Below are 12,816 nucleotides of genomic sequence, written 5' to 3' on the forward strand. Positions count from 1 at the left end.
GCTCTGCGGCCTGCACCTCAGGACACCCTCTTCCAGACTAGCTCCCTGCTGCACCACCTTTGGCTGGTAGCTGTCCTGGCTTTGCACAGTAGCGGGGGTGGGGGTGGGGGGTGGGGCAGCGATCACCGGCTTTAAGGGACACCGGCCTTAGAGCCCTGTTGCTGGACCCTGACCCGAGTCTATTTTATGCCGAAAGCACATGCCCTGATGAATTTTATCTAGGGTCCTTGAGGGTAAAATTAGGTCTTAAAGTCGGAGAAGTTGCAGTTCTCCGGACATTTACAGCGTCTCAGCACTGGCCGCCTTGCACGTTGTAAGCAAATTCAGTCACCTCACAGGGACTTTGAGACTAGAGAGGCATCTCCATCAAAGATTACACAGCCAGAGCTCACTGTATTTACCTCATCACCGCCTGTGAGATCAGCCTTATCGCCGGGTTTTAGGATTAGGAAAGGTCTTGGGAGATACCGGACTTGCTGTCACGCATTCAGTAACTCAAGACAGAGTCTCACACCCAACACCACTGTCTTCCGCTCAGACTCTGCCTCTTTCGAAGGTCGCCTCTGTGGAGCCTCCACATGGGGTGGCGCGCCATAAATGTTTGTGGGTCTAATTCCAGGAACTAGGCCCCCCGCCCCTGCGGTGTTTCTACAGTGGGGTGTGTCTAAAGCATGTTGGCTCGTTATTTCACTCATTCGTTCATTCACTCATTCGGCAGTTCTTGAATGCCTACTGTGTGTAGGCGCTGATGTAACCGCCAAAGCAGCCGCGGCGTGCGTTAGGGTCTCAAGTTCCCGGTCCACAGCTCATTCAGGATACGGGGAAACCGAGAAGGCTCCACTGTAAGGAAGTAGTTGGGACACATAGGAGCGGAAAAGCGGCTCCTCTAGAGTCGGAAGAAGCACCAGAAATGGATTCCGCAAAAGGGCTACTAGCAAGGAAGATGCAGACTCAGACTGCCGGGGTCAGCGGCAGGCAGAGTGGGATGGGGGCAAAGACAAGAAGAGGAAAATCGGATAGCAGAAAACCCGACCCCTCTAGAGATCCACAGTGCCAGTTTAGGGAAGTCAGTGCGCCGAGTCCCTAGTCCGGTGGATCCCACATCCACCTAAGACCCTTGGTGGCTGCCCACGTTTACTGGGGCGAGATGACCCAAGCCATGGGTGTGATCTGTTCACAACAGCATACTTGGCCGATCTAGGGATATTGATAGTGTCTCTCCTCCTCGAGTATCCTGGTGTAAGCTGTTTGAGTTCGGTTTTCCTTTGCGGGAGTTTTGGTGGAGTCTGGTCCCAGCGCGGAGGGCAGCCCAACAACGGAACAGGGGCTGGACCTGACTCCTGCGCCAAGCAGTGGTGACTTCGAGCCGTGGGCGCGCTCCTCCTGGCCCTGCAGCACCTGCACCGGAGCGGGATCGGGGCAGGCTCGGGAGGCGGAGGGGCGGACAGGGGCGGGCACCGGGGCAGGCTCGGCCCCTCCCTCCCCCTGCCGGCAGGTCGCAGCGGGGACGCCGCGGCGGGGCAGCCGGGAGGGGCCGCGCCGCCCCAGAGAGTCATTGGCGGACCCGGTGGCCCGAAGCTGATAAATAAGGGCCAAGCCCGAGGCTGCTGGCCAAGTTGGACGTCGCGACCTGAGCGAGGGCCAGGTCAGCGCCGGCCCCACGAGGCGAAGCCAAGTGACCCGCGTTCGGCCATGGCCTCGCTGCTGGGCGCCTATCCGTGGACCGAGGGACTGGAGTGTCCCGCCCTGGAAGCCGAGCTGTCGGATGGGCTGTCGCCGCCCGCCGTCCCCCGACCTTCAGGGGACAAGAGTTCGGAAAGCCGGATCCGGCGGCCCATGAATGCCTTCATGGTGTGGGCCAAGGATGAGAGGAAACGTCTGGCAGTGCAGAACCCGGACCTGCACAACGCGGAGCTCAGCAAGATGCTGGGTAAGTGCGCGGGGCACGAAGCTGTTGCGAGGATGGCGCGGGTGACAACGCTGTTCGGAAAGGTGGGGAGTGGGGGTGGGATTTGAACACAGACACCACCAGGGCCTGAGCGGGCCACGGTGAAACCGGTGAAACCAGTGAAACTTTAGGAACAGCACGGGGCTCCGGACTGGTCCCTACTCTGGGTCGCGGAGCTGAGACTCCGGTCTCAGGAGCAGGAGCGACCCGCGGCCTGTCCCGGGGACTGGAACTAGGGCTTAAGGACTCAGAGGGGCAGATACGTTTAGTCTGGGTGGAATCGGCGGAACCGGCGTTTGCTGGAAGACTGAGGAGACTCCACTCCTCACGTTGTAGACTGGGAAAATCAGAAAGAGATATTGTCACAGAGAAAAAGATAACGAACGTACGTCAGTTGAGGCCTCACTGAGAAACGTCTCTATTTTTAACTATTTAACAGAAAGAAAAAGAAAATCAGCAACAAAAGATGTCCACCCGAATAGGCTGGGTTCGCTCATCTATTTATCGAAGAAGTGTAAATAACTTGAAAAGAAATTTTGAGCAGCCAGAGAGGGTCTTTGAATCCCATCGCTTCTTGCTTATAGCTATGGTGCTGTCCGCAGATAATCCTGACTGGAACCAGACAGGCCAGAGAATTGGGGATGAAAATGCTAAAACGGTTCCAAGGAACCCGTTCTTGTTGGATTTTCTATTCTCTCCAGTACTCAGAGCAGGGGTGGGTGGGTTAATATATGCATTACACACACACACACACACACACACACACACACACACACACACACTTATACACACACGTATTAATTAAATGTGTTTGTGTTAGTGAGTGTATGCGTGCACACTCGTGCCACCATGAGTGTGTGGGGGGCAGTCAGAAGACATCTGGGAGGTGGGGAGTAAGTTCTTTCTTGCCATCATGTGGGTTCTAGGAATTAGACATTCACATCTTCAGGCTTCGTGGCAAAAAATGCCTTAACCCACTGAATTAGTCTCAAAGCCAAAAAACTTTCAACCTTACCTTACTTCAAATCTCTTTACCCTTCAACGTGGTTCTTATTTATTTTAACCAGTAAGATCCCTTCAAAATATTTTGTTTGCAGAGGGCACCAAGGCCTGCCAGGAGAGGCATACAGGCCACTGGACCCCACCCCGCTGGGATGGAAGCCCTTCCCTTTTCCGTAGGAGCCTGGGCTCTTTCCTCTTTCAGAGTCACAGATCGAGGGCTGGCTTTCTGCTGGTAATAGGCCTGAGCCTAGAGAGATGGCCCAGCTCTCTGGCTGTCTGGAGGCTCCAAAAAGCACTTGGTGAGAGTTGTGGGGTTCCAAACACCTCTTATCCAAATCTTTGGCCAACTCCACCCAGTGTGTATTGGTGATCATTGCCGTTGGGCCTCCTTCCTCCGAACAAAATAATAAGCCTGTACATTCCCCATTCTATTAGCATAACAAGAAATAGACTAATATCTACAACCATTTTTTTTATCTGAAAGCTTATATTGTTTTCTTTTTTAATGAATTTTATGAATCTCTCTGTGGTTCAGTCCCAGTTGGGGAGAGAATGTTTTTTATTTTTTACCAGGTTTCTGAGGAAGGCCCTGGTGGAGATAAAAGGGTGGGGAACCTGGAAAGGAATCCAGGCTGCCTTATTTGGGGGGTGAGGACAGGGACAGAGATGTGGGAGACAAACCTTCCTGTGGACTAACTCTGTCTGGAATACAACTGCAGGCTTTCTGAGTGTGCAGTTCATCTTGCAGAAAAGACTATCTTTCCTCCTTTAGCAGTACAGCTCAAAATGGTCAAGGGGAAAACAGCAGCTCTTTGCTGCTTGTTAGAGACCACACAGCGCCTGCTAGCAGGGGCAGCTGCAGCCCCCCTGTACTCCTCCTTCCTGAGAACTTTCTTCTCTTTCTGGCCCATGTGAGGGAAGGCACAGATGAGAGACTCCCAACATTTGCTACTGCAGGCTTCCCAAACGTCAACCTTAAAACCCAGGTAAAGGATTTTTAGCAATAGAAAGTGAACTATTTTAGTGTACCATGAATACGTTGAGGCGTGCCTACTACATGACAAATGAGAAAGTGTATCACAAATTAGACATTTGTTAGGATTTAAAGTGCAAACCGTGTTTTAGTAAGTCTAGAGCATCTGGGTACGTTTGGGGACCAGAGCCACATTTTATAGTCAGGCCACGGATAGAGCACTCGGTGTGTCTGGATTCTGGACATCTTGCAAAACTAGTGCCATCTCTACATCTGGTGCTGTGGACACTTTTCGAGACATACTTCTAAGTGACAACTAATTGCAACAATTGCAGATATTGGTAGCTTCTGCCTCTGAGCACTCAGTGTCCTATAATATCCTGACCCATGGAACCAGCCAGTGTGGGCAAGGGCAGAAACCAGGGCAGGGTGTACATACCCTGTGCTTAGCCACAAGTGTATTGTACCCAGTAGGGAGACATGCTCTCTTTCCTTACAGGGCTTATCCGGCCAGATGCCTCGTCCTCTTCACTAGAGGGTCTGAAACTTGAGGGTACATTAGAGTCATGGGAGAGCATGCTAAATTTGCAGATGCCTACCTCCGTTTTAGTCGGCAGCAGTTTAAATGGTCTGTAAGTGATCCTTGGAACTCTCTGGAGCAGGGCTGCGTTCCATTGAAAGATGGAAGTGGTGTACCAAGGTGGCTTGTGATTGCAAAGGGACAGACTGGTAGGGTATGGTGAATAGAAAACCAAGTACAAGCAGCATTTTAACACTGGTGGGGATACACAGAGAGGAGACTCCTAAAAGGGAGAACCGAGCCCTGCATTGGAAACAGCACCTGTTATAGTCAGAAAGACGGAGACCAGGGGGCAGTTAAGGAGCTTGCCTCTGTGGAAAGCTGTGGCTGAGAAACTGTCCTGCTATGGTCAGAAAGTCCTAACTCCACGAGAGAAAGTGGTAGTGCACACACATACGTGCGTGTGTCTCTGTCTCTGTTTCTCTGTCTGTCTCTGTCTCTCTGTCTCTGTCTCTCTGTCTCTCTCTGTCTCTCTCTCTGTCTCTCTCTCTCTCTCTCTCTCTCTGTGTGTGTAAATATTAGCTTCTAGGCTATTCCTATATCTTTCCATAGCAGTGTCTATTTGACCCTCAGAGGTGAGGAATAGTTATTTATGAGCCCTAATTCTCTAATTCTCTAATTACTCTCTAATTACTAATTCTCTAATCTACTTCTTGATGACACGATTGGCTGAAGCTGGGTTACCGCACTTAAGAGACATGAGAGATATACATTACTAAACAGGATGACATCCCTTCATAAGTGGCAGGGAACTTTCATTAAAACGCACAAATAAACACAACTGACCCCTAAAGGATTTAAGGACCCTAGTCAATATTACAGTCTTTAGATTTTTTTTTCTGTTGCTGATGATTAGGTCGGGTAGGACTTCCCTGGGACTCTCACGGTTTGGAATGGTTGCCACATCTGGTGGGTTGGGGTGAGATGATGATTTCTAAGCACTTTTCTCCAACATTGTGCGATGCAAACAGGAAGAGTTGGTCCAGTCCCTTCAGTGCGTGTGTGATCTGGGATGAAAAGAGCCTAGAGGCAGGCGGTGTCCTTTGTGGCTGTGAGAGGGGTCCAGTGGGTGGGGTAGGGGTCAGAGATCAGCAATGGGATGCTAAGAAGCAGGAGGCTGAAGCAGGTGCGGAGGCTGAACCAGCACTTTGGAGTCTGAGCATGCCTTTTTCTGGTTTGTGTGATCAGGAAAGTCATGGAAGGCGCTGACACTGTCCCAGAAGAGACCCTATGTGGATGAGGCAGAGCGGCTGCGCCTGCAGCACATGCAGGATTACCCCAACTACAAGTACCGGCCCCGCAGGAAGAAACAAGGCAAGCGCCTCTGCAAGCGCGTGGACCCTGGCTTCCTCCTCAGCTCCCTCTCTCGTGACCAGAACACGCTGCCTGAGAAAAACGGCATTGGCAGGGGGGAGAAGGAGGACAGGGGTGAGTACTCCCCAGGGGCCACCTTGCCTGGACTGCACAGCTGCTACCGCGAAGGTGCAGCTGCTGCCCCTGGCAGTGTGGACACGTATCCCTACGGGCTGCCCACACCTCCGGAGATGTCGCCCCTGGATGCGCTGGAGCCAGAGCAGACCTTCTTCTCGTCCTCATGTCAGGAGGAGCATGGTCACCCCCATCACCTCCCCCATCTACCAGGGCCCCCTTACTCACCGGAGTTCACACCTAGTCCCCTCCACTGCAGCCACCCTCTAGGTTCTTTAGCCCTTGGCCAATCCCCAGGGGTTTCTATGATGTCCTCTGTTTCTGGATGTCCCCCATCTCCAGCCTATTACTCCCATGCCACCTACCACCCTCTCCACCCCAACCTCCAGGCCCACCTGGGCCAGCTGTCCCCACCTCCGGAGCACCCTGGCTTTGACACCTTGGATCAGCTAAGCCAGGTGGAACTTCTGGGAGACATGGATCGCAATGAATTTGATCAGTATTTGAACACTCCCGGCCACCCTGACTCTGCTGCAGGGGTTGGAACCCTCACTGGGCATGTCCCGCTCTCCCAGGGGACTCCCACAGGCCCTACAGAGACCAGCCTCATCTCAGTCCTGGCTGATGCCACGGCCACGTATTACAACAGCTACAGTGTGTCATAGAGCTGGAGGAATGGAGCCTGGCCCAGCCCTGCCATCCCCTCCTCCCTATGAAGCACTGAGCTGAGCAGAAACTGTGGCGATGCCACTCCTTGGTGGCAAGAGGTCAAAACTGCTGTTCCAGAGCCTTCCGGTCAAAAGCCAGGATCCAGCGCTCCTTCTGTCCCTTTAAATGTGTTTTGTCGGCTTCATCAAGGAAGCACAGCCTTGGGAGCTGTTTGCAGTAGGATTTCCTAGCCGCTCTACACCATCAGTGTAGCTGATGGGAAGAAGCCCAGTGCATTGGAGCTCCTGCTTTTGGTGTAGCTACTTCTGATCTGTGGTGCTCCCAGTAAGATGGACCCTGGGCCTGGGGTCCATCTCAGTTCAGTCTCTAACTGGCAAAACCCCACTCTGGCTTGACCAGCCCTGACTATTCTCTCCTGTACAGTGAGGGTTGGCTTCATAGCCAAGCCCTCGCTCTATGGATCTCCAAGTTACAGCCCTCTCAAGGCCAAGGAAAGTATGAATGAATGACTGCCCAAGGACCCAGGTTTTCTGCTTTCCTATAATACTGTCCACAGCCACCCTAGAATTCCAAAGAAACTCCTTCAGTCGAGAAAAATATTCACCTTTGGTCTGGCAAGATGGTGTGGGATGTCTCAGTGGGTAAGACTGCCTGCTGCCAAGTCTGATGACCTACGTTCTATATCCGGAGCCTACATGGTGGAAGAAGAGAACTGACTCCTGCAAGTTGTATTCTGACTTCCAAATGCACGTGTGCCCCTGCATTATATGTGTGCTTGAGCATGCTCACATGCACACACACACACACACACACACTAAATGTAATTTTTTTAAAGGAAAAGATCTACCCTGGTTCGGAAAATTAATGAGTATGTTCAACTGCATCACTGAAAGCAAAATCAGATTAGAACTTGTTTTGTTTTGTTTTGTTTTGTTTTGTTTTGTTTTGTTTTGTTTTGTTCTGAGACAGGGTTTCTCTGTGTAACCCTGGCTGCCCTGGAACTCACTGTGTAGACCAGGCTGGCCTCAACCTCAAAAGTAAGCCTGCCTCTGCCTCCTGGGTACTGGGATTAAAGGTGAGTGGCACCACACCCAGCCTGGATTTTTTTTTAATATATACTTTAGATACATTATTTTTGTTACATACATCTCAGGCGACTACAGTGTGAGAAATGACCTTATGCAGGCATGCCTATTCCCAACACTGTGCCCCAGGTGTGTACCCTGATTTAGATTCTTCTCAACTGTGACAATGTCTCATCCCCTCATCACAGAATGAACCAGAGAGCTAGAAACCTAAAACGTCTGTCCACAAAAGTGTTGGGGTGTGCTGATTTCTAGAGCAGAGCTGTAGCATACTCTTATCTACAGATGCAAAAGATGACTCTCTGCCCAATGTCTGCTGCCCCTTGCTCCCAGGAGGGCTTTTCTCTCTTCTCTGTTACTCTCCCTCCAAACTGGCCCCTAATTCAAAGGGCCCCTCGCTTGGAATCCCAGGCACCATTCCCCTGGGCGTGAAGGGAACTTGGTTCTTGTTTCTCAAGTGGATACATCAGAACAATCACCTATCCCACAGTCCTTTGGCTGTCCCAAACAAACACCCTGTGACACCCAAAGATGTTTCTGAGCTTTGGTCGCACCCCAGACATTTCCATTCTCTAAACCTCCTTTGAAGGAACATACCAAACACTGAGCTAACAGACTCTTGTCTGCCCTTGGACACGTGTATATTATTGCCTTTATGAAATGTGTTTTTATATTCTGCTATTATGTCCACCTTATATTTTGTATTGTTGACAGATCCCCAAGAAGTCTTATTATAATATCACTTATAAGATATACTTAATCTTTATGCTATTACTGTATATACCATTTGGTAACAAATAGTGAATTGTTGATGATGTAATTGACTGGTGCCCAGTCCCGGATGGATATTAATAATCTCGTGAAACACTATCACAGGCATTAAGCTACTCTGTTCCATTTTTTCAAGAAAACTAAATATGCATGGAACAGTTATGAAATTGATTTTTCAAAATGTTTAATTTAAATAAATTTTTTTGTACCTTCACCATTCTATCCTTTGAAATAGTATTTTTTTTAAATTCATACTAGGTCTCAGTGCTACCTGTAATATTGTTTGCGTTATTTTCTGAGTCGACTTTTTATTTTAAGGAGTTTTTGTTATATAGGGTTTTAAATTTCTTTATGAGTTGTGCTGAAAAGACAAACTTCGATTCTACACATTAGTGCTGTTTTTGTTGACATTGGAAAAGGAAAGCCATAGCAACCCACATGAGCAGTTTCTCCATGCCTATTCAGTAACTGCACGCTTCCCAAGTCTAAGCAAATGACCATCTTGTCCTCTCCCCTACTTGAGTGGTGTAGCAGTATGCAGTGGCCCTCTGGACTGGACAACATGCTGTCGGGGAGACAGGCACACAGCCTGGAATCAAGGTCTGAGACAGCTGGGAAAGTCCAGGATGCACGCTCAGTCAAAAAAGCTCCTGGAAAATCAGCCTGGCTCTGTCCCATGTATGGCACCTAATATGGGCTGCTCTTCATGTAAAGAAGGAACTTGTTTAAGTCAAAGGTAGCCATGCCCCTTCCCATGCTCCTCTGGGCCAACGAGGGCCCTCCTGGGTTTCTGCACATCCTTCTCTGCTGATCATAACCCACACCCATTATTCAGTAGCACTTCATTGTTGTTGGGAGTGTTAGAGAAGGTTTCTGAACTGTTTCTCATCCACAGCCCAGGTGGGCCTCATCATTCCCACCACATTACACAGCCAGGGACACTACAGTTCCGAGTGGGAGATGGCGTGAGACTCGCCACCCTCCTAGGATGTTGGCTTCAGCACCCATGAGGCGCATTCATTGGGAGCATTCATGGCTGAGGGTTTAGTGCTTCTCCTTGGTCCTGGTTTTGGTGTTGGAGATGTGGCCTCATGTTGTGGCTCAGACTGACCTGGAACTCACTAGGTAGCCCAGACTAGCCTTGGACTTGTGGAAACCCTTCTTTAGCCTCCTTGGTTCCATTCTCTGTGCCTCACTGGGGCATGGATTCAACTGCTCCTCAATCCATGACCATCTCAGGCCAGAGAAGAAGAAAGCAATTATGGGTGACAATTGAGATGACACAGAGCCGTGATGCTCTGCACCTGGCCAGTGGTGGCCATATGCAGAGAGCACTGAGGTACTATCCTTGGCTATACTGAGCTCTGAATTGGCAGTATCTGGTCAAGGTATGCCCCTTGGCACTGCCCAATGGGCATGCATCATTGTAACACACAGTGTGGTTACACTGTCCATGCCGATGAGACGACAAGAAGGCAGGAGGGTTCTCTGCTCTGAGTGGGACACTGTGGGAACCAAAGTCTCTGTGGGTCCCAGCTACCTGTGCACCCTGCCTGTGGTACTCAGGTTACAATGTGACTGATGTCATCTTACAGGATGACAAGCCATGACAGCAAGTTGTTTTTCTAAAATGCTGACGTTCCCATGTCACTCTTTGCCTTAAGATCTCTGTTCCTGTTCCTTAAGCAGTGAACAACAAAGGTGACCCACTTTGTGGCTGAGGAGCCCTGTATTTCAACTCCCACTTGCTTATGTGCAGGGCAGTCTTTATTTTCACAAATGTTGTAGAAAGGGAAACACTTGTGTTCTTTTCTCTAAGACACACCCCCACCATTACATCTCCTGCCAACTATACAAACTTCAGGCTTGTCATATCTGCCCAGTCTGAATGTTAGTTCCCCAATGGCCGATTCTCTCCTTTCCAGAAGTTTCTCTCTCAGCTTCTCTTTCCCTCTGGTGGATCTTGCTGCAAGAATACCAACCGGTCTCTGAAAATACCATCCTTTCTCATGCATCCATGTTTAACCATGCCAGCATGGAGACCCTCACACTATTGCCTGTCTAGTGATACCTCATACAATGTCCAAGTGGCAGGTCCTTAGTCTCCCATGGACCCTGGTAGCTACAGCGACTGGCCAACAATGAATTCAACTAAATTGTGTGTCCTCCATTTGCAGACCCAGAGTAGGTTTGAGAACCCCAGCTGGGTTGAGTAGTGGTGAAAGACCCCTATCCTTCTGGGTCCATCCTTGGAACTATGTCCCTAAGACCTCTGGTTCATGTGCCTCTCGGGTTCATGTGGCTGAGGTAGGCCTGCACCTGCTGCAGTGTAGAATGGAGAGATAGGTTGGAGATGGAATATGAGCCTTCCTCTTTGAATAAATAGTATTTCTGTTTTCTTCACAATGGAAAGGAGAGAGAGAAATGAAACAGGACATACCTATTCTGTCCCATTTACTTCTGTGTTGCTACGATAAAAGACTGACCAAAAGTAACTCGGGGAGAAAAAGGTTTATTTGGCTTACACTTCCACATCATAGTCCATCAAAGCAGGGACCTTGAGGCAGGAACTGAAGCAGAAGCCATGGAGGAGTGCTACTTATTGGCTTGCTTTGGGTGGATGGCTTAGTTTGCTTTCTTATACACCCTAGGACCACCTGTGCAGGGATGGTACCACCACAGAGGGCTAAGCCCTCCTACATCAATTGTTTATCAAGAAAACACCCACAGCCAATTCCTCAATTGAATTTCCCTCCTCCCAGGTGACTCTAATCTGTGTCTAGTTGACAAAAAAAACAAAACCCCACAATATCTAGCAAATGTTATCTATAATCTATCTATCTATCTATCTATCTATCTATCTATCTATCTATCTATCTATCTATCTATCTATTTATCTATCTATCTACCATCCATCCATCATCTATAATCAATCATCTATAAATTATCTATCAATAATCTATATGATATATATCATCTTTTCTTTCTTTTCCCATTTCTCTCTCACTTTATGCCTCCTTTTTTTTCTCTATTTGTTGCATTCACTCATCTGTGCACACACACACACACACACACACACACACACATTCATCCTACTTCTTGTCAGTCTGTTATCTTTCTTTTAATAATAAATATAGACTTAGTCTTTAAAGTAAATTTAGGAAAATAAAGTTAGCTCTCATCCAAAACTTAGAGCCATCACTAGTTTTTTCTTTTAATTTTTTTTTTTTACATATATCCATCTTGCTTTAAACGTTTTTGGTCTATATATTCATATGTCTTTTATAACAATTATTTTACTCTTTAATGTTAAACTTTCCCCAAATCACTGGGCTTAGTTATTCTACAAAGCTGTTTTCTTCCTGCTTGATAAAATTCTAATAAGAACATTGAGAGCCTCAGATGGACTTCATCATCCACCCATCCTGTTGTGTAGCCAGTAATACTAAGGCTGAGACAGGAGGACAAAAGATCACAAGTTTGACGCTATTTTAAACTACACAGTGAGACTCTGGGTAAAACAAGAAAAAAGGGATAAGGAGAAGGGGAAAAACAGCAGGAGAAAAGAAAAGGAGAGAGCCATAGAAAAATGGAGAAAGAAGTTGTCCCCTTGCTGTATCTACTTCCCTATGGTCGATTTTATGTGTGGCATAATCCTGTTCCATTTCCCAGCTTACACGGTTGTATGTACTATGATTGTGATCATGTGGACACACAACCCACTGGTAATAGCTTGTTCCGGTCAACACCCTAAGGTAGGAGTTGGTCAGTGACATCTATGTTTGTACTAGCCTCCTCTGTGGCTACTGACATCACAGTTTACATATTTCACTTGGCCATCCTATGACTCTCTCCATAATTGGATTGTTCAACCTGCTGACCCAGTAGCAGGATGTCATTTATAAAGGCTATACCTCAACCTTAAAACTTGCAAAAAGAATTTATTATATTTTTAAGTAGCTTTATGATTATCTGTTGGGTTGCATTTATAGCTATACTTGCTAGCATATAGGTAGCTTAGGTTAGATGTCACCTTCAGTTCCTGGTACAAAGAATCTGAGATGCTCCTGTGGGTCCCACAAAGAAGAGCAGATACTATGTGAAGGCTGGAAACCCCTGGTGACCTTTTGTCAATGACTTTATGTGACCAGAATCTTGCTACCTCCATTTTCAAATGCCCTGGTCACCCCAGAGGCCCCAAGAAGGCAGTTATTGTGTCGTAGAGGTGATGAGATCTACATGGTAAGGCTGTGACTTCAAGGTCACAAGGTCGTATGGAGGGTGAGTGACTAAAGAAGTCTACTTGCCCATGTCTCTTTACCCCATTGGTTCTTATCACAGAAATGGGGAAAAATCTCAC

General features: G+C 48.3%; 1 protein-coding gene across 1 annotated transcript; it reads left to right on the forward strand.

Moving 5' to 3' along the window:
* The first annotated feature begins 1,642 nt into the window (after window positions 1–1,642).
* On the forward strand, window positions 1,643–8,669 carry Sox7 (SRY (sex determining region Y)-box 7). Its single transcript, NM_011446.1, has 2 exons — window positions 1,643–1,930; window positions 5,692–8,669. Exons 1-2 carry the CDS (start codon window positions 1,693–1,695, stop codon window positions 6,594–6,596), a joined length of 1,143 nt encoding a protein of 380 aa, NP_035576.1. The 5' UTR covers window positions 1,643–1,692; the 3' UTR covers window positions 6,597–8,669.
* Window positions 8,670–12,816: the final 4,147 nt, after the last annotated feature.

This window comes from Mus musculus, chromosome 14, assembly GCF_000001635.26.
Source record: "Mus musculus strain C57BL/6J chromosome 14, GRCm38.p6 C57BL/6J".
Taxonomy (NCBI): Eukaryota; Metazoa; Chordata; class Mammalia; order Rodentia; family Muridae; genus Mus; species Mus musculus.